Source organism: Equus przewalskii, chromosome 13, assembly GCF_037783145.1.
Source record: "Equus przewalskii isolate Varuska chromosome 13, EquPr2, whole genome shotgun sequence".
Taxonomy (NCBI): Eukaryota; Metazoa; Chordata; class Mammalia; order Perissodactyla; family Equidae; genus Equus; species Equus przewalskii.
In genome coordinates this window covers 20,697,794-20,720,596 of record NC_091843.1, presented here as the reverse complement: position 1 = coordinate 20,720,596, position 22,803 = coordinate 20,697,794, and the positions used below count along the sequence as shown (strand labels likewise).

The following is a 22,803-nucleotide window of genomic DNA, read 5'->3' as shown; positions in this document are numbered from 1 at the left end:
CCTATGTCACATGTACACATGTGTAAAGAGTGTGGAAATTGCATTGGAATATGTGCACAACATCTTTGTTGACAGTTTTAAGTCTCATGTAAGCTAATATGATCTGTGCAGTTCTGCAGACTATTAGGTAAAAATAAATACCTGCATGTGGCATGAAAACCACTCTCATTTTAACAATATTCGTTTTGCTTATTTCTATGCCCCAAACAGAAAACATCCAACAAGAACAGTTTTCTCTATGTTTATTTAATTAAAGCAAAAGTAGAATAAAGCATACCAAACGGAAAAAGATATCCAAAAAAGATGATGAAAATGTTTAGGAACAGAAATGACTAATTTAGCTGAAGGAATTACCCAGGTGCCATTAAAACACATATGCAACTTATAATTGTTATTAGTGTGAATTAAATTTAGTCACTGAGTCCAAATTCACTAATAAAAGTTATCAAAATATTTTCAAAATGTTACAACTGATAACATCTATAAGTATTACATAAAAAACACACAAAAAATCATGTAATAAAATAAATAAATGTATCTTGAGATAAAATACAAGTGAGGATTCTGTATTTTGCACGTTCCAAGGTAAAGTAATGATAATATATGTTGATGCAAATTTCAGCCATAAAAATAAACTACTTCATATCTTAAATATTCCTATGATGAAACATCAGGACTCCAGTTTCACTAATCAAAAGTTTATGAAGGCATAAATTGCAATTGGTTTGACTCCTCAAATCATGGCTGAAAACTCTCAGCGAAGCATTCTAGGCTTTTTTTTCTCACACCAACTGACCCAGAATATATTTTAAGAAATGTTTATTTTCTGTGCATATTTGTTTTAAAATTATAAATTCCTGAGCACTTTTTCTTCTTCCTCCTCATCACTGTCAGTGACGTGGACTTGCTGGATGCTGGAGGGAGTTGATGTTGGGGCTGTGAAGACGTTTTCCAAGGCTCCAATGTCCAGCTGAGGTACGGGATTTAAGTACTCCTCCCCACCGTGGCTATGACTGTTATAGTAAGAGGTCCCATCCACGCTCTCACAACTTCGAGAATCTTCGCTGTGCGTGCGTTCATCCGGGTAGTCTCTAAAAGGATAGTCTCTATTTAAAGCTGAAAACATAGCCTCGTGTTTTTGGTACCTGTCTTCATAATAACCAAGGCATTCTGGCATTGAACTTGGAAAGTTTCCATAGCCAAAAGGAGGCCGACTATAAGGGCACGTGCTGCAGCAGAAAGACAAAAAGGAATTAGATCATACCTTGTCCACATGTTGCCTTGCACACAGACTAACAGAGCAAGTTTAACTGCATCCTCTTTGGGGCCTGCAAAGTTCCCAAGATAACTTTCTGCAAACACTTCATGTATTCATCTGCTCTTCTCCTACTACGTAATCCTGACATAAAATAAGTGGCAGAGTAAGCTTGTGACTGGAATACTCACCAGCACTATTATTCCATTAGCACAGTCCATTCCAGCACATTACTCCACCCCAGCCTTAGGCTTCTTACCTTTTGATAGCCTTGATAAAGAAAAATTGCTTATCTGGGCCTTTCTCTCACTATGCCTTACACCATGTAAGGTTTTAGAAACGCAGGCATATGTTGTTCTAAGCTAACAATGGACAAAGTAAGCAGTACAGCAATTGTTCTTACTAGTATTTGAAATAAAGCTTATGAGGAGGAAACTGGGTTGAGATCAAGAGCTCCTGGCGGGGGCACTGGAACAGAAAATAACCACCTAACTTTTTAATTGACACTAATAACAAAGTAAATTAAAAACACACTAACTACTAGAAAGATTTAGAACTGATACTAAACTGTAGTTTTTAAAAGATCTTTTCCAAAAAACTTTTGGAGGGCAGGATTGTGAAAAACTGAAAAGATTATTTTGCTGTTTTAAAAACTGATGATTTTTTTAAGGGAAGTCTAAAAATCCTGGCTTTCAAACCCACTTGTCAATTTTTTAAAATATTATCCTCTCTTTGAAAGGCACAGAACAGGAATCATAGGAACAGGTATATAGAAAAAGTCCAACCAAGAGTTCCCTGGGCTCACGGACTCCATCTAGTGACAGATAACATAAAGATAATGACCGCACTCATTAGCAAAACCCATTACAAGTCGGGTATTCTATTTCATGCTCCCACATTTTTTTTAAAAAAGGTCAATTTCACTTCCTCCTCTTTAAAAACATAAGTATGATCGACACGGTAGACCATACTGTCCCAAACTCTTTGAAAATATGGGGTGTATCTTTGTGGTTTAATGCCCCAGCCCCAAATCTCCAAGTGCTAGGGACCTTGCCAATGTTAAATATCAAATATGAGGCAAGGTTTCTAAAATGTTTCAGGTTTCCATTCCTACTGTCACATTCTCTTCCAGGCATTTTTAATTTAATACATATGTCCTGAATACATTGTACCTTCAGCTACGACTTTGCTCCTGTAGGTCCTTCACCTTCAGGGCGCTCCATCCATTAAATTCCACAGATGCTTTAAAGAGGTGCTCAAATCTACCTCCTCCACAAAGCCCTCCCTTCAGCTACAAACAACTCACCCAATAACTGTTTTTTTCAGGACTCAGTGTAGGCAAGACACTCTGCAAGGCTTGGTGGAGAATTAAAAAAAAAAAAAAAGATCTAAAATCTAGGTATATCTTAGGCATGTGCTAAAGCCTACAAAGCAAACACCACACAGCTACTATATTGGTGTGGTAAAGGCAAGTTAGTGTCATATCCAGAGAACAAAAAGCTCAGTTAAGACAATGGTCACCCTAGAAGGTTACGTGGATGAAAATGAATAACTACAAAAGCATTATGGTGTAGTGAGAAAAGCATCAATTAAAATTATTAGAATAATAATATTAGGTAACATATAATAAACATTTACTATGTTTTCCAGGTGTTGGTGAAGGAGTTTATAACATATCTCAATTATTCCTTAGAACAACCCTATGAGATAGATACTATAATATCTCCACTTTACAGAAAAGCAAACAGAGACTTAAAGAGACTAAATAACTTGCTCAAAGTCACATGATTAGTAAGTAGTAGAACAGAATCAGGCAATCTGACTCTAGAACTTGTTCTCCTAACTACCATGCCATGCTACCTGGGCACTAGATCTAGCTGTGCCACTTACAAACTTGATAACCTAAGTGAATCTTAATTTATCTCAGCCTTAGGTCCTTCTTACATGAAATAGGGATAATATTGCCTGTTCTGCCGACTTAAAAGGTCTGTCATGAGGAACCTGGAAAAGGATGTATACAAGTGCTTTGGAAACTAGAAACGTTTTCAATGTATGATTAGTCCTACAAGAAGTTACATTTAATAATATATTCATAAATACACACATACATGTACATTTTGCTTTTATTTTTAAAAAGAAAGAATACAGGGGCTGGCCCCGTGGCCGAGTGGTTGAGTTCGCGCGCTCCGCTGCACGCGGCCCAGTGTTTCCTTAGTTCGAATCTTGGGCGCGGACATGGCACTGCTCATCAAGCCACGCTGAGGCAGCGTCCCACATGCCACAACTAGAAGAACCCACAACGAAGAATACACAACTATGTACCGGGGGGGCTTTGGGGAGAAAAAGGAAAAAATTAAAAAAAAAAATCTTTAAAAAAAAAAGAAAGAAAGAATACAAATATAGAACAAAATCTAATTAAAATGGTTATTTATAGGAGGAGAGAAGGCAGAGAGGAGGAGAGAAAAGAAGCTAGACTTCTCAGAATGTACTTTGTATTATGGTTTTGACTTTGAAACCATGTAAATATTTTACATAACTTTAAAACAAATTTGATTTCTTAAAAAGTAATCCCTAAAAATTGAAAGCAAATGAAAATAAATGAACCCAAGTTTATATCAAGTTGTAGTTGCCTTAACTAGACAGAGAAAAATTACTTCAAGATCATTTAAATCCTTCCTGATAAGATATACCCGAAAGAGAAAGAGAATCACAAACAAGTCTTAAACTGCATTCAGTAATTTTATTGTTTGTGATATTGCTGCACTGAAACTATTGATATCATTGTTTTGAAACTATACTCTCTCTCTCTTCATATTTATATACATGTATGTATATCAGAAACAAAACATGTTTAGTAGGATTAAGCAAATAAGTAATTATGTTATTATCATTAGGAACCAAGATTTTTAGGAGGAAAAGATACTAGAACATAAAATCAAAGATCTCCATTTGAAACTCTATAATATCACAATTTATTTTGGAAATACTAACAGACACACAAACTATTTTTCTCATTCAAAAAAACACATATTATCTCATATTTTCCACTGAAAAGGTCTAGATAACTCCATTAACTCAGTAGCAGTAAGCACTCCTATTGTCCAAATTGTGATTTCTAAACACCACCTTTAGTAAAAGGAACTTGGACTTTTGGGTAAAACGGCTGATTCCAGCTTGGCATAGATAATGAACAAGACGAGCCTGGGACATATTGTGCCAGAAAGCAAAAAAACCATCAAAGATTAAGGACATAGTAGCCAACTTGTAGCAAATTGGACAAAAAAGGGGAAAATTTGAGCATCAAGTGATATAATAAACAATGACTACAATGTATCAAAACATACCAAATATGTAAAAATCCACTTCTTCATAATGATATTCCCAAAACAAAACAAGACTCACTGATATGGGCAAAGACTCAAGAGTTTACCCTGCCCTTCCCGTATTTTAGAGTAACCAAATAGTTGATGAGGGAAAGTTTTCCTTCGTGAAAGAATTCCAGCTAATGAATGAAAGCACATCAAATCAGAAAATTACCATTTTGCAATCTCGTGGATCTAGGCAACAATAACTATAGCTACTAAAATCATTACGCTGGTATTTCTCAACCTTAGCTGACCTTTAGAATCACATGGGGAAACTTTTAAAGAATACTGCTGCCCAGGTCCTAACCCCCCTACAGATTCTGATTTATTTGGTCTGAGCTCTTCAAGTGATGCTACTGTACCACAAAGAATTGAGGAGAAACACTGCTTTAGATGAAAGGTTGATGGGGAAACTTATAATCAGACTGATAATACCTGAACCTCCAGACCATTCTTAACATCACTAATAGAGAAAAACAGACTTACGTACCTCTTGATGTGATACAATACAAAGTACACAACACCACCTGTCAGGTATCATTGCCAAAAAAAGAAAGAAAATAAAGAAGAAAAAACAAATCGAACCTGACTCTAATCAAGTTGCAAGATCTAACTACCATTTTACAGGAAAGTTGGGTGATAGGGAACCATGTTAAACAATACCCAAGAATGTAATACGCCAAATCCAGGATGTGGATAATTTCTTGTTCCTTCAATAAATACATAGCATTAAAAAAATAAGAGTCTAGAACACTATTGTAGCATAAAAGAGGCTTACAGACATAACCACATCCAATGTGTCCTTGGATCCTGTTTTACACAAACCAATTGTGCAAAGACAGTTTTGAGGCAATGGAGGAAAATTAAACAGACTAATTGTTGAACAACAATAAGAAATTATTAATTTTTCAGGTATGAAAATGGTAGGAGGTTTGTTCTCAAGTCCATAAGTAGTAAGTATATATACTGATATATTTGCAGGTGAAATTAAACGACATCTGTGATTCACTTTAAAATAATTAAGACACTTCCCCTCAAAAAGTAGTGAACCAAGAATAGCTAAAATGTTGACAATTATTGAAGCTGGGTGATGGGTACATGGCAATTCATTATACTATTCCATCTGCTTTGCATATGAAAATATCTATAATAAAATGGTAAATAAGGCAAAAATAAAATACTATTTATGGTTTCTCTCACTTAGTGATATGCATGTAAGGTTCCTCCACGTCTTTTCACTGCTTTATAGCTCATCTCTTTTCAGCTGAATAATATTCCATTGTTTAGATGTACCACAGTTTAACTACTCACCTACTGAAGGACATCTTGATTGCTTCTAAGATTTGGCAATTACGAACAAAGCTACTATAAAGATCCATGTTCAAGTTTTTGCGTGGACACAAGTTTTCAATTCACTCTGGTGAACACCAAGGAGTGTGATTGCTGGATCATATGATGAGTATTTTTAGTTTTGTAAGAAACCACCAAACTGTCTTCCAAAGTGGTTGTACCATTGTGCATTCCTGCCAGCAACTAATTCAAGTTTCCTTTGTTCCACGTCACTGTCAGGATTTGGTGGTGTCAGTGTTTTGGATTTTGGCAATTCTGATAGGAATGTAGTAGTATCTCATTGTTGCTTAAATTTGCAATTCCCTAATGATACATGAAGTGGAGCATCTTTTCATATGCTCAATTGCCATATGTACATCTTATTTGGTGAGGTGTCTGTTCAGGTCTTTTGTCTATTTTTAATTGGGTTGTTCATTTTCTTATTGTTGAGTTTTAAGAGTTCTTTGTGTATTTTGAATAATGGTCTTTGATCAGATATATCTTTTGCAAATATTTTCTCCCAATCTGTGGCTTGTCTTCTCATTCTCTCGATACCCCATTGTTTAACATAGTAATTTTGTAGTAAGTTTGAAATCAGGAATTGTGAGCCCTTCAACTTTGTTCTTTGTCAAGTTTGTTTTAACTATTCCAGGTCACAATTCATTACGAATTGTAGGATTAGCTTTTCCATTACTGCAAAAAAAAAAAAACCACTGGAATTTTGAGAGGGATTGTATTGATTCTGTAAATCAGTTTGGGAGGTATTGACATCTCAACAATATTTTCTTCCACTGAATGAAAACAGATACCTTTCCATTTATTTTGGTCTTCTTAAATTTCTTTCAGCAAACTTTGTAGTTTTCAGTTCGCATGTCTTATACCTCCTTGGTTAGATTTACTCTAAGTATTTTATTCTTTTTGATGCTTTTGTAAATGGAATTGTTTTCTCAATTTCCTTCTTGGATTACTCATTGCTAGTATATAGAAATACAAGTGATTTTTGTATATTGATCTTATACCCTGCAACTTTGCTGAATTCATTCATTAGCTCCAACAAAGTTTTGTGTATTCTTTATGATTTCCTATATATAGGATCATGTGCTAATAAAAATAATTTTATTTCTTTTCTATGTTGGATGTCTTTTTTTTTCTTGCCAAATTGCTCTGGCTAGAACTTCTGGTACAATGTTGAACAGCAGTGGTGAAAGCAAGCATCCTTGTCTTGTTCCTGATCTTAGGGAGAAAAGTTTTTGGTCCTTCATCGAGTATGATTTTAACTGTGGGTTGTGATAAATGCCCTTTACCACATTGAGGAAGTTCCCTTCTATTCCTTGTTTGCTGAGTAAGCTTTGAAATCAGGAATTGACTTTTATCATGAAAAGGTGTTGGATTTTCTCAAACGCTTTTCTGCATCAATTGAGATGATCAGGTGGTTTTGTTCCTTCATTCTATTAGCAAGGTGTATTATGCTGATTGATTTTCAAATGTTGAACCACCTTTACATTCCTGGGGTAAATTCCACTTGGTCTTGGTGTATAATCCTTCGAATACACTGCTGGATTCAGTGTGCTAGTATTTTGTTAGTATATTTCACATCTATATTCATAAGATATATTGGTCCGTAACACTCTTTCTTGTGATATCTTTGTCTGGTTTTGGTGACAGAGTAATGCTGGCCTTAGAAGTATTCCCTCATATTTTTTGGAAGAGTTTGAGAAGGACTGGTGTTAATTCCTCTTTAAACGTTTTGTAGAATTCACCAGTGAAGCTATCTAGTCCAGGGTTTTCTTTTTGGGGAGGTTTTTGATTGCTGATTCAATCTCTTGATATAGGTCTCTCTTCTTGAGTCAGTTTTGGTAATTCATGTATTTTTCCATTTCACCTAGGTTATCTAACCTTTTGGTGTACAAAGATTCATTGTATTCTCCTATAATCATTTTTATTTTTGTAAGGTCAGCAGTAATATACCCAATTTCATATCTGATTTTAGTAATTTATGTCTTCTCCCTTTTCTCTTAGTCAGTCTAGCTGAAGGTTTATCCATTTTGTTGATTTTTTCAAAAAGTCAACTTTTGTTCACTTGGTTTTCTCTATTTCATTAAACTGTCTATTGTTTTTCTATTTTTATGTCATTTATCTCTACTCTAATCTTTATTATTTCCTTCCTTCTTCTAGCTTTGGTTTTTGTTTGTCCTTCTTTTTCTGGTTTCGTAAGGTCTAAAGTTAGGTTGTTGCTTTGAGATCTTTCTTTTTAAATGTAGGCCATTGCAGCTATAAATTTCTCTATCACACTGCTTTTGCTACAAAATCCCTTAAGTTTTGGTATGCTGTGTTTTCATTTTCATTCATCTCAAAGTATTTTCTAATTTCCCTTGTGAAGTGTTATTTGACCCATTGGTCATTTAAGAGTACACTGTTTAATTTCCATATACTTGTGAATTTTCTAGTTTTCTTTCTGTTATTGATTACCAGTTTCATTCCATCATGGTTGGAGAAGAAACTTTGCATAATTTCAGTCTTTTAAAGTTTTTTGAGATTTGTTTTATGATCTAACATATGGTCTATCCTACAGAATATACCATGTACACTTGAGAAAAATCTATATTCTGGTTTTGGGTGGAATATTATATATGTGTATTAGATCTAGTTGATTTACAGTGTTGCACAGTCTATTTTCTTATCGATCTTCATCCATTTTTGGATGGGTATATTCACAGCTAACATTATACTAAATGGTGAAAAGCAGAAAGCTTTTCCTCTAAGATCCAGAACAAGCCAAGAATACCCACTCTTGCCACTTTTATTCAACATAGTACTTGGAAGTTCTAAGCAGAGCAATTAGGCAAGAAAAAAACAATAAAAGATATTCAAGTTGGAAAGGAAAAAGTAAAACTATCTCTAGTTATAGACGGTATGATATTATATATAGAAAACCCTAAAGACTCTACCAAAAAATCTATTAGAACTAATCAACAAATTCAGTAAAGTTGCAGGATACAAAATCAATACACAAAAATCAGTTACATTTGTATACACTAACAACAAACTCCCAGAAAAAAAAATTAAGAAAACAATCCCATTTATAATGCATCAAAAGAATAAAATAACTAGGAATAAATTTAACCAAGGAGGTGAAAGACCTATACACTGAAAACTATATGACATTGATTAAAGAAACTGAAGAAAACACAAATAAATGGAAATATATTCTGTGCTCATGGACTGGAAGAAATAACATTGTTAAAATTTCCATATTACTCAAAGAAATCCACAGATTCAATGCAATCCCTATGAATTCCAATGGCATTTTTCACAGAGAAAGAACAAACAATCCTAAAATTTGTATGGAACCACAAAAGATCCTGAATAGCCAAAACAATCTTTATAAAGAAGAAAAAAGCTGAAGACATTATGATCCTTGATTTCAAACAATATTACAAAGCCACAGTAATCAAAACAGTATGATATTGGCAAAAAACAGACATATAGATAAATCAACAGAATAGAGAGCCCAGAAATAAACCCACACATAAATAGCTAATTAATTTACAACCAAGGAGTCAAGAATATACAGCAGGGAAAGGATAGCATCTTCAATAAGTGGTATGGAGAAAACTGGCCAACCACAAGCAAAAGAGTGAAACTGGACCCCTATCTTACATCATAACACACAAGTTTACTCAAAATAGATTAAAGACTTAAGCATAAGACCTGAAACCATAAAATCCCTAGAAGAAAATATAGGCAGTATACTCCTCGATATCAGTCTTGGCAATGATATTGTGGATTTGACACCAAAAGCAAAGACAGAAAAGCAAAAATAAACAAGTGGGATTACATCAAACTGAAAAGCTTCTCCACAGCAAAGGAAAACATCAACATGAAAAGGCAATTTACTGAATGGGAGAAAATGCTTGCAAATCACGTATCTGATAAGTGGTTAATATCCAAAATATATAAAGAACTCATATAATTCAATAGCAAAACCCAAACAATCTGATTAAAAAATGGGCCGAACATCTGAATAGACATTTTTACAAAGAAGACATACAGATGGCCAACAAGTATGTGAAAAAGTGCTCAATATCACAAATAATCAGAGAAATGCACATCAAAACCACAATGAGATACCACTTCACCCCTGTTAGAATGGGTATTATGAATAAGACAAGAGATAATAAGTGTTGGTGAGGATGTGGAGAAAAGGGAACCCTCGTGCACTACTGGTAGGAATGTAAATTGGTGCAGCCACTATGGAAAATAGTATGGAGGCTTTCTAAAAAATTAAAAACGGAACTACCACATGATCCAGCAATTCCATTTCTGGCTCTTTATCTAAAGGAAATGAAAACACTAACTTGAAAAAATATTTGCATCCCCACATTCACTGCAGAATTATTTACAATAGCCAAGACAGAGAAGCTACCTGAGGGTCCATTGACGGATGAATAGATAAAGAAAATGTGTATATATACACACACACAATATAATATAATATAATATATATACACACACACAATATAATATAATATAATATATATATACACACACAATATAATATAATATAATATATATACACACACACAATATAATATAATATAATATATATATACACACACACAATATAATATAATATAATATATATATACACACACACAATATAATATAATATAATATATATATACACACACAATATAATATAATATTATATATATACACACAATAGAATATAATTCAGCCATAGAAAAGAAGGAAATCCTGCCATTCACAACAACATGGATGGACCTTGAGGATATTATGCTAAGTGAAATAAGTCAGCAAGAAAGACAAATACCATATGATCTCACTTATATGTGGAATCTGAAAAGAAACAAAACCAAACTCATAGATACAGAGAACAGATTGGTGGTTGCTAGAGATAGGGGATGGGAGATGGGCAAAATGGGTGAAGGTAGTCAAAAGGTACAAACTTGCAGTTATAAAATAAATAAGTGCTGGGGATGCAAGGTATAGGAAAATGACTATAGTTAACACTATATTGTAAAGTTGCTAAGACAGTAAATCTTAAAAAGTTCTCATGACAAGAAAAAAAATTATGTTGTATACCTGAAACTAATGTAACATTATATGTCAATTATATCTTAATAAAAAAATAAATAAATGGGGCTGGCCCGGTGGCACAACGGTTAAGTTCACATGTTCTACTTCTCAGCGGCCTGGGGTTGGCGGGTTCGGATCCCAGGTGCGGACATGGCACCACTTGGCAAAAGCCATGCTTTGGTAGGCGTCCCACATATAAAGTAGAGGAAGATGGGCATGAATGTCAGCTCAGGGCCAATCTTCCTCAGCAAAAAGAGGAGGATTGGCAGTAGTTAGCTCAGGGCTAATCTTCCTCAAAAAAAATAATAAATTAATTAAATAAATAAATAAAAATTAAATAAAATAAAGTATTGAAGTCTTCAATTATTATTGTAGAACTGTGTGTTTTTCCCTTCAATTCTGCCAATTCTTGCTTCATATATTTTGGGGCCCAGTTGTTGCATATGTATATGATTGTTAAATCTTCTTACTGTATTGACTCTTTTATTAATATATAATGTCCTTTTTGTCTCTTGTAACAATTTTTGACATAAAGTCTATTTTGTCTAGTATTACTATAGCCACCACACCTCTCTTTTGGCTACTGTTTGCATGGAATATCTTTTTATATTTTTTCATTTTCAAGCTATTTGTGTCTTTGGATCTAAAGAGAGTGTCTTGTAGACAGGATATATTTTAACCATATTTTTAATCCATTCTGGCATCCCTGCCTTTTAATTAGAGAGTTTAATCCACTTACATTTAAAGTAATTAGTGATAAGAACTTACTCTGCCATTTTGCTATTTGTTTTCTATATGTCATATTTTTTTGCTTCTCAGTTCCTCCATGACTGCCTTCTTTTGTGCTTAATGGATTTTTCTAGTGTACTATTTTGATTCCCTCATTTCCTTCTCATATGTTTTTAAGTTATTTTCTTAAATGGTTACCATGGGGATTACAATTAACATCCTAAATTTATAACAATCTATTATGAATTGATATTAATTTACCTTAATTAGCAAAAGAAAACTCTGCTTGTATATGGCACTACTCCCCCTTTATATTGTTATTGTCATAAATTAAATATTTATACATTTTATATCCATTAACATAGATTTATAATAATTGTTTTATGTATCTGCCTTTTAAATCATACAGGGGGAAAAAAAAGAGAAGTTACTAACCAAAAATACAATACTGGCTTTTATATTTACCTAGGTAGTAACATCTACCAGTGTTCTTTATTTCTTCATTTGAATTCAAGTTACTGTCTAGTGTCTTTTCATTTCAGACTGAAATACTCCCTTTAACATTTCTTGTAGGGTAGGTCTACTAGTGATGAACTTCTTCAGCTTTTGTTTATCAGAGAATGTCTTAATTTCTCCCTCATTTTTTGAAGGATAGTTTTGGCAGTTATAGAATTCTTGGTTGATAGTGTTTTTCTTTCAGCACTGTTATCCCACTGCCTTCTGGCTTCTGTGGGTTCTGATGAGAAATTGGCTGTTAACCTTATTGAGACTCTCCTGTACAAGAGAAGTAACTTCCTTCTTACTGCTTTTAAGACTCTCTCTTTTTCTTTGGCTTTCAGTAGTTTGATTATAACGTATCTCAGTGTGAATGTCTTTAAATTTATTCTACTTAGTGTTCATTGAGCTTCTTGAATTCATATCTCTCTTCAAATTTGGGAACTTTTTGGTCATTATTTCTTTAAATATTCTTTATGCTCCTTCTTCTCTCTCCTTTTCTTCTGGGACTCCCATGATGTTTATCTTGGTACACTTGATGGTGTCCCACAGGTCCCTTAGGCTCTGTTCACTTTTCTTCATTCTTTTTTGTTTCTGCCACTCAGACTGGATAATTTCAATTAACCTATCATCATATTCATTGATTCTTCTGCCTATTCAAGTCTGCTGCTGAATCCCTGTAGTAAATTTTTTATTTCAGTCACTGTAATTTTCAGTTCCAGTATTTCTATTTTGTTCCTTTTTGTAATTTCTATATCTTTATTGATGTTCTCTATTTGGTGGCATACTGTTCTCCTGGTCTCACTTAGTTCTTTGTCCACAGTTTCCTTTAGTTCCTTGAGCATACTCAAGGCAGTTGACTTAAAGTTCTTTGTCTAGTAAGTCCAATGTCTGGGCTTCCGCAGGGACAATTTCTGTTAATTTTTTGTGAATGCCATAACTTATTGTTTCTTTGCACAACTAGCATTTTTTTGTTGTTGAAAATTGGACATTTTGAGTATTAAAATGTATCATCTCTGGAAATCAGATTCTTCTTCCTCCCCAGGGTATGCTGTTATTGCTTCTTTTGGATTGTACTTGTGTGTTTGGTTAGTGACTTTTCTGAACTATTTTTTGTAAAGACTGTATTCTTTGTTATGTGTGGCTCTTGAAGTCTCTGTTCTATTAGTTTAGTGGTCAGCTAGTGATTTGACAGAGATTTACTTAAATACCTAGAGATAAAACAAAAAATACTCACTCAGTCTTTGCAGATTGATTCTGGGTTAATATACTCCTTCAATGCTTAGCCAGGCCATTTACAATTCTTCCTTAGCCTTGAGTTCCTACTTACACAGAGGCTAAAGATCAGTCAGAGGTGAAATCTTACGGTCTTCTCAGGTGTTTGCTGAACAAGCATCTGGTCCTGGAAACGTGTGTGCACTTCTGGATTCCCAGGATACATGGGATATTTTCGAAGCCCTTATTCCCCTATGTATCTCTCTTCCCAATCTCTTCTAGGCTTTTCAATTTGTCTGCTGCTTGCCCCATCTGTTGTCTTTTACCCCAGGAAGCTGTGGGTAGTAAACACCTTTAAATATTTTCCACAACCACCACCTGGGAGGCCACTCCAGCCCTGAAAGAGTTCTGAGGAAAGTGAAACAAAGGTAAGCCCCTGAACCAATTCTTCAGGAAACCACCAGACAGGCCAAAATGCACAACCATAATACTTTGACAGCAAAATCTGTATTGCCTCCTCTAACAGCAACAAATCATACCAGGAACATGGGTCACATCCCCTTGTCCATCACTGAGCTAGAAAATGGCAGGTAGTTGTAGCAAAAATGCCACAATACCTCTCTTACCAAAATTTAGTAGCTGCTTCTTTTATTAAGCACCCCCCTCCAGTTGTTAAACATTTTTTAATTAAATTCTAGAGTTTGAAAAATAAGTTGATTCTGACCATTTTTGCCACCTTAATTTTTCCTTCAGTGGAGGGATAGATTCTTGGAGATCCCCATTCTGACACTCTCAGTGACATCCTAACTCAACAGTGTTTTGTAGTTTTTAGAGTATAAGTTTGGCACTTCTTTTGTTAAATTTATTCCTAAGGATTTTTATTCTTTTTGATTTTATTGTAAATGAAATTGTTTTCTCAATTTCATTTTCTGTTTATTCATTGCTATTGTATAGAAATGCAATTGTTTTCTATATATTGGTCTTGTATCCTGCAAACTTGTTGAATTCATTTGTAATTTATAATAGCTTTTTTGTGGATTCCGTAGGATTTTCTATATACAAGATTGTGCAATCTACAAGTAGAGAGAGTTTCATTTATTCCTTTACAACTTGGATAACTTTTATTTCTCTTTCATATCTAATTATCTGGGATTAAATCTCCAATAAAATGTTGAATACAAGTGGCAAAAATGGACATCCTTGTCTTGGTTCCTGATCTTAAGTGGATCTACCTGATGTTCAGTCTTTCACCATTACATATGGCATTTGTTGCAGTTTTTTTGTAGATACCCTTTGTCAAGTTGAGGAAGTTTCCCTGTATTCCTACTTTATGGAGTACTTCATGTTCAACATGAAGAAGTGATGAATTTTGTCAAATGCTTTTTTCTGTGTCTATTAAGATGATCATGTGGTTCTGTCTCTTATTCTATTGATATGATGTATTATATTAGTTGATTTTCAGACGTTAAAACTCACATTCTTGGGATAAACCCAACTTGGCTACGGCATATAATTCTTTCAGTTTGCTGCTGGATTCAGTTTGCTAGTATTTTGTTGATGATTTTTGCATTTGTATCCATAAGAGATATTGGCCTATAGTTCTTCCTTCTTGTGTTGTCTTTGTCTGGTTTTGGTATCAGGGCAATATTGGCCTCATAGAATGAGGTCCTCCTCTTCTATTTTCTGGAAGAGTTTGACTCTAAAGTGTGTCTCCTGTATATAGCATATGGTAAGATCTCAATTTTTATCCAGTTTGACAATATCTGCCTTTTGATTGTTTAATCCATTCAAATTTAATGTTATTATTGATATAGTTAAATTTATGTCTGCCATTTTATTTTTTGTTTTCCATGTATCTCATATTTTCCTTTTGGTCTTCTATTCCTCTTCAATGCTTTCTTTTGCATCAAGAAAATATTTTATAGTGTAACTTTTTAGCTCCTTTAACAATTTTTCACCTTTTTTTGGTTATTTTCTTAGTGGTTGCTCTAGGGCTAACCATGTACTCTTATCAGAATCAATTTCAGATTTATACTAACATAATTCCAGTAAGATACAGAAAAGTTGCTTCTATATATCTCTATTCCCTCTTCCCCTTTATTGTACTATTACTGTTATGCAAATTACAGCTATATATGTTACAAAACCAACAATATATTGTTATGATTGTTACTTTATATAATTTTATGTCAAATAAGCTGAGAAGAGAAAGGAGAGCAGGTATATATTTATGAAGTTTGTTATACTCAACTTCTTATTTACCATCTCTGGTTTTCTTCATTTGTTCCTGTGGATTCAAGTTACCACCTGGTATCATTCCCTTACTCCAAAACAACTTTGATTCCACCTACCTCTTGTGCTTTTATTGTCAAATATACTAGATTTCTATATGTTATAGGTCCCAAAAAGTAATTTACATATGGTTTTATACAACTGCTTTTGAAATCAGTCAAAAGAAAGAAATGTGCATTTATACTGTCTTTTATAATTACATATTTGCTTTTACTAGAGCTCTCCAGGTTTTTGTTTGTTTGGATTCCAATTTCTATCAGGAGTCACTTACTTTCAGACTAAAGAATTTCCTTTAATATTTCTTATAATGCAAGTGTCCTAGCAATCTCAGTTTTGGATTATCTGATAACGTCTTTATTTTGCCTTCATTTTTGAAAGATAGCTTTGCTAAATATAAGATTCTTTTTTGACAGGTTTTTTTCAGTACTTTATGCATTCTGGCATCCACTGTCCCTGATGAGAAGTCAGCTGTTAATTTTATTTGGATTTCCTTGTATATGATGAGTCTTTTTTTTTTTTTTTTTTGAGGCTTTCAAGATTTTTCTCTTTGGCTTTAGCTTTTGGTATTTTACTATGACATGTTTGGCTGTGGATCTTTGTGTTTACCCTCCTTGGAATTCAATGAGCTTCTTAGATGTGTAATGTTTTTCACCAAATTTGGGAAGTTTTCAACTATTATTTCTTCAAGTATTTTTTTCTGCCCCTTTTTCTGTCTTCACTCCTTCTGGTACTCATATTATGTGTATATTGGTGCACTTAATAGCGTCTCCGTTCTGAGGCTCTGTTCATTTTTCTTCATTTTTTTTCCTCTCTGTTCTTCAGATTGTATAATCACTATCAGTCTATTTCCAAGTTTTCTGATTCGTTCTTGTGCCAGTTCAGTTCTACTGTTGAGCCTCTCTATGAATTTTTTCATCTTGCTTATTGTTCTTTTCAACTCTAGAATTTCCATTTGGTTCTTTTTATAATTTTTATGTCTTTACTGATATTCTGTCTTTCAGGAGACCTCATCATCAAAATGTTCTTTACTTCTTTAAGAATTGTTTCCTTTAGTTGTTTGAATATATTTATAATGGCTTTGAAGTCTTTGTCAAATCCAATATCTGGGTTGGATCAGATCCAATCCCTTCCACTTCTCCAGGGCTAGCTTTTGTTGTTGTTTGTTTATTTGTTTAGTGACTCAACTAGACTATTTTATTGAAGTCTATTTCCTTTGCAGTGAAAAACCTTGAGTGTCACTACTTAGATGGCACGGACTTAGACATGAATACAGTCACCCTGAGATGACATTCATTTTGGCAAGACTCTCTTTGACTACTTCTTTCTCTGGTTTTTCTGTTAAACTGTCTGCCTCACAATTGCTATACATCCAGCTGTTAGACTCCACCAATTGCTGGCTGATTGCTCTATTATTTTCAACTATGTCCTGGGGCAGAGGTTGCTCCACAGTGTGATCCAATTAAATTCAGGCAGGGGTAATTTTTGGGGAGTCTTTGAGGTTTGTTGTGACTTCAGGAGGGCTGTTCTTAGCTGTCTCTTTCCCTAGTTCTCTCTGGTATACTAGCTGACCTGTGGTTAGCTTGTTACTCTTAATTAAGAGAAGCCTCCTCTTATTTTCTTACCACCAAAATATTGTTCTTAAGAGAGTCCTTAGGCTTGAACTTCCCACATTGTTTTAAATAAAGTCAAATTCCTCTGAAGAGAGCTTCTGAGCTCTCTGTTCTTATGGACTGACTCTCTCCCTTGGCAAAATCTCTGGTCTTCTTAGCTTGCCAATCCCAGCATGGAAAATCTCCCCTACAAAACCTGGGGCAAGGATGCTCATGGTTACAATATTCTCTGCCTGTCATCTTTGGGGTTGAGCTGCTGTCCTATGAGTAGGGGGTGGGTGAAGAAAAGGAGCGCCCAACCTCTTAGTCACACTCACCACCAATTTAGGCTCTTCAATTAAGACCTGGAGAGGATAAGAAGTGCTGCCTCTCCCTGTAAGATACTGTATCTCTTGATTAGGAGCTGAGGGGACAGAGAACTGTCTTCTTGGCCATACCTGCCCAGAGTGGGGCTTCCATCAAGCTGAACTGGGGGTGGGGGTGGGAATGGGCAAACAGTTTGATCACTTTAAGTCTTAATTTTAAGAATTTTTAGATTGAACTATAGCCACATTTAATCTAGGGCTAGCTGAAGCAAGATCTTCGGAGTACTCAATGCCCCATTAAGGTTTTCCAATCTATTTGGTGGGAACAGGCACTATTCCCAGCTCTGTATGAGTGCTGGGCACTGTTATCTCTAATCTTTCAAGTGGTTCTTTCAGCAGCCTTGAGTAGTTTTCCTCACAATCATACAGTGATCAGTGTTCAGTCAAATACTCAGGAGGGAATCTTTACAGAAATCTGGAGTTCTTGCTCTGTGCAGCTTTCTTCTCTCAAGTACACTCTCCTGAGAATTCTAGCTCACTTGGTTTCACTGGACTCTCAGCTCTGTCTCCTCAACTCAGGGAGTCTGCCAGGATCTTTCTGTTTCTCCTCCTTATGTCACTGTTTCCAGGCCAGTAAGCTGGGTAAATTGCAAGGCTTACCTTATTTGTTTCCTATCTCTCAGGAATCTCTTTCCTTGATTACCTGAAAAACAGTATCTTGAAAATCATATCTTCACATATTTTGTCTGGCATTTTTACTGTTTCAGATGACGGTAGATTCAGTCCCTGTTACTGCACACTTGGCTGGCACAGAGATTCTCTTTAATCATTTGAAATATTGATATTTAGTCTCTTCTTGACTTTCAGTTATTTCAAGTTCTTGGGGGTGTTAATCTTCCTATTTGTAAGGTCTAGTGACTCCTGTTCTTTTTTTTCTGCTTTATCTCCCCAAATACCCCCGGTACATAGATGTATATCTTAGTTGCAGGTCCTTCTAGTTGTGGCATGTGAGATGCCGCCTCAACGTGGCCTGACAAGTGCTGCCATGTCCGCACCCAGGATCCGAACCTGCAAAACCCTGGGCCGCCGCAGTGGAGCACACAAACTTAACCGGCCCCTAGTGACTCCTGTTCTTAATGAAGCCTTTCCTCATATTCTACAATTTTTTAAAGCTCATCTTTAGTGACAATTTTCCTCCTTTGGAAATCCTAAGTGTCCTAGATGGTGGAAGTGTTCCTCTGGAATAGGTGCCCAAGGTAAGTCAGCGCAGAACTAATTTGTATGTTAATTTCTCAGTTTATCAAAGTGAATAGGATGATTTTAGATTCTGAACCAGTCTATAGTGCAACTTGGGGTTTTGATTTCTAATAGAAGACTTTTTTTTCCATATACAGCCCTAGGTAAAAACAAATTCCTCTTTGTGCTTTCTCTGGGTCAGTGATAAAAATTTTCTATTCCTTTACCAAGGTTGAGAAGCTCTTCCAGGGTTTTGGCTTTATGGAGAGATTTTAGTTTCAGCTTTTCACCTTGAGCAGGGTCAAGACCTCATTTCCTCTCCTAATGTAGGCATTAGAACCCAAGGTTATAAAGGCTGAGACTATTTCTGAGTCTGAAAACCACCTCCAGGACCACAGTACTAGTTTTCAGCTTGTTGGTCATTTTGGCACAGGGGGATTTAGTTTCCCTTCCAGCGAGTTTAGTGAGGTATTAAATTGTTCACACTTAAATTCAACATTTCTAGACAGTTACAGAGAAGGTATTCCATGTTAGCTAAGTCTATAATGTTTTGGGGCTATAAATTCCTTCCTCCATAAGGGTTAGGTAAAAGATTGTATATGTATGTGGATGTGCATTATTATAGGAGGTGGGTCCACAACTTCAATCACATTCTTAAATAGGTCTATAACCCAAACAAAGGTTAAGAATATTTGTTTTTAAAACAAGAAAAAAACCAAATAAGCAACCTTAAAGTACACCTAACTGAACTAGAGAAAAAAGAACAAATAAAGCCCAAAGTCAGCAAAAGGAGAGAAACAATAAAAATCAGAGCAGAAATAAATACTATTGAAATGAAAAAGGCAGTAGAAAGGATCAATGAAACAAAGAGCTGGTTTTTGAGAAGATAAATAAAATTGACAAACCTCTAGCCAGACTAACAAAGAAAAAAAAGGGAGAAAGCTCAAATAAACAAAATCAGAAATGAGCGAGGAGAAATAACAACAGACTCTGCAGAAATACAAGGGATTATAAGAGAATACTACAAAAAACTATATGCCAACAGAATGGATAATCTAGAGGAAATGGATAAATTCTTGGACTCCTACAATCTCCCAAAGCTCACTCAAGAAGTAGCAGACAATTTGAACAGACCAATCACAAGGAAAGAGATTGAAACAGCAATCAAAAACATCCCAAAGAATAAAACCCCAGGACCAGATGGCTTTCCTGGGGAATTCTACCAAACTTTCAGAGAAGATTTAATACCTATCCTTTTCAAGCTATTCCAAAAAATTAGGGAAGATGGAACACTTCCTAACACATTCTACGAGGCCAACATCACACTGATACCAAAACCAGACAAGGACACCATGAAAAAAGAGAACTACAGGCCAATATCACTGATGAACATAGATGCAAAAGTTCTAAACAAAATTTTGGCAACCAGAATTCAGCAATTCATCAAAAGGATCATACATCATGATCAGGTGGGATTCATACCAGGGACACAGGGATGGTTCAACATCCGCAAATCAATCAACGTGATACACCACATCAACAAACTGAGGAATAAAAACCACATGATCATCTCAATATACACAGAGAAGGCATTTGACAAGATCCAACAGCCATTTATGATAAAAACTCTGAACAAAATGGCCATAGAAACTACCTCAACATAATAAAGGCCATATATGACAAACCCATAGCCAACATCATACTCAATGGGCAAAAACTGAACGCCATCCCCCTGAAAACAGGAACGAGACAAGGATGCCCTCTATCACCACTCTTATTTAACATAGTACTGGAGGTCCTGGCCAGGGCAATCAGGCAAGAAAAAGGAATAAAAGGAATCCAAATAGGGAGGGAATAAGTGAAACTCTCGCTGTTTGCAGACGACATGATCTTATATATAGAAAACCCCAAAGAATCCATTGGAAAACTCTTAGAAGTAATCAACAACTACAGCAAAGTTGCAGGGTATAAAATCAATTTGCATAAATCAGTAGCATTTCTATACTCCAATAATGAACTAACAGAAAAAGAACTCAAGAACACAATACCATTCACAATCGCAACAAAAAGAATAAAATATCTTGGGGTAAATTTAACTAAGGAAGTGAAGGACATATATAATGAAAATTACAAGGCCTTTCTGAGAGAATTGGATGACGACATAAGGAGATGGAAAGACATTCCATGTACATGGATTGGAAGAATAAACATAGTTAAAATGTCCGTTCTACCTAAAGCAATCTACAGATTCAACGCCATCCCAATCAGAATCCCAATGACATTCTTTACAGAATTATAAAAAAGAATCCTAAAATTCATACGGGGCGACAAAAGACCCCGAATTTCTAAAGCAATCCTGAGAAAAAAGAACAAAACGGGAGGCATCACAATCCCTGACTTCAAAACATACTACAAAGCTACAGTAATCAAAACAGCATGGTACTGGTACAAAAACAGGTGCACACATCAATGGAACAGAATTGAAAGCCCAGAAATAAAACCTCACATCTATGGACAGCTTATCTTTGACAAAGGAGCTGAGGGTATACAATGGAGAGAAGAAAGTCTTTTCAACAAATGGTGCTGGGAAAACTGGAAAGCCACATGTAAAAGAATGAAAATTGACCATTCTTTTTCACCATTCACAAAAATAAACTCAAAATGGATCAAAGACCTAAAGGTGAGACCTGAAACCATAAGGCTTCTGGAAGAAAACGTAGGCAGTACACTCTTTGACATCAGTATTAAAAGGATCTTTTCGGACACCATGCCTTCTCAGAGAAGGGAAACAATATAAAGAATAAACAAATGGGACTTCATCAGACTAAAGAGCTTCTTCAAGGCAAATGAAAACAGGATTTGAAACAAAAAAACAACCCACTAACTGGGAAAAAATATTTGCAAGTCATATATCTGACAAAGGCTTAATATCCATAATATATAAAGAACTCTCACAACTCAACAACAAAACATCAAACAACCCAATCAAAAAATGGGCTGGAGACATGAACAGAACATTTCTCCAAAGAAGATATACTGATGGCCAATAGGCACATGAAAAGATGCTCATCATCGCTGATCATCAGGGAAATGCAAATCAAAACTACACTAAGATACCACCTTACACCGATTAGAATGACAAAAATATCTGAAACTAATAGTAACAAATGTTGGAGAGGTTGCGGAGAAAAAGGAACCCTCATACACTGCTGGTGGGAATGCAAACTGGTGCAGCCACTATGGAAAACAGTATGGAGATTCCTCAAAAAACTAAAAATAGAACTACCATACGATCCAGCCATCCCACTACTGGGTATTTATCCAAAGAGCTTGAAGTCAGCAATCCCAAAAGTCCTATGCACCCCAATGTTCATTGCAGCATTATTTACAATAGCCAAGACATGGAAGCAACCTAAGTGCCCATCAACAGATGATTGGATAAAGAAGATGTGGTACATATATACAATGGAATACTACTCAGCTGTAAAACAGAACAAAATCATTCCATTTGCAATAACATGGATGGACCTTGAGGGAATTATGTTAAGTGAAATAAGCCAGGGAGAGAAGGATAATCTGTGTATGACTCCACTCATATGAGGAATTTAAAATTATGGACTAAGAACAGTTTAGTGGATACCAGGGGAAAGGTGGGGTGGGGGGTGGGCACAAAGGGTGAAGTGGTGCACCTACAACACAACTGACAAACATTAATGTACAACTGAAATTTCACAAGATTGTAACCTATCATTAACTCAATAAAAAAAAATCTATATATATATAATTCATAATAAACTTATTTGGTTTCTGAAAAAAAAAAGAATATTTGTTTTTAACCTTTGATGTGTTTGTCTAAAAGGTTACAGTTAAGA

General features: G+C 35.1%; 1 protein-coding gene across 2 annotated transcripts in view; it reads right to left on the bottom strand.

Moving 5' to 3' along the window:
• Positions 1-225: 225 nt before the first annotated feature.
• The window catches only part of SOX30 (SRY-box transcription factor 30), a 38,160-nt gene continuing 15,582 nt past the window's right edge, over positions 226-22,803 (bottom strand). For both annotated transcript variants that reach the window (XM_008515204.2, XM_070570388.1), the window contains one exon: positions 226-1,229. In XM_008515204.2, coding sequence (XP_008513426.2) covers positions 848-1,229 — 382 coding nt within the window. In that variant the 3' untranslated portion in view covers positions 226-847. The remainder of the gene's footprint in view (positions 1,230-22,803) is intronic.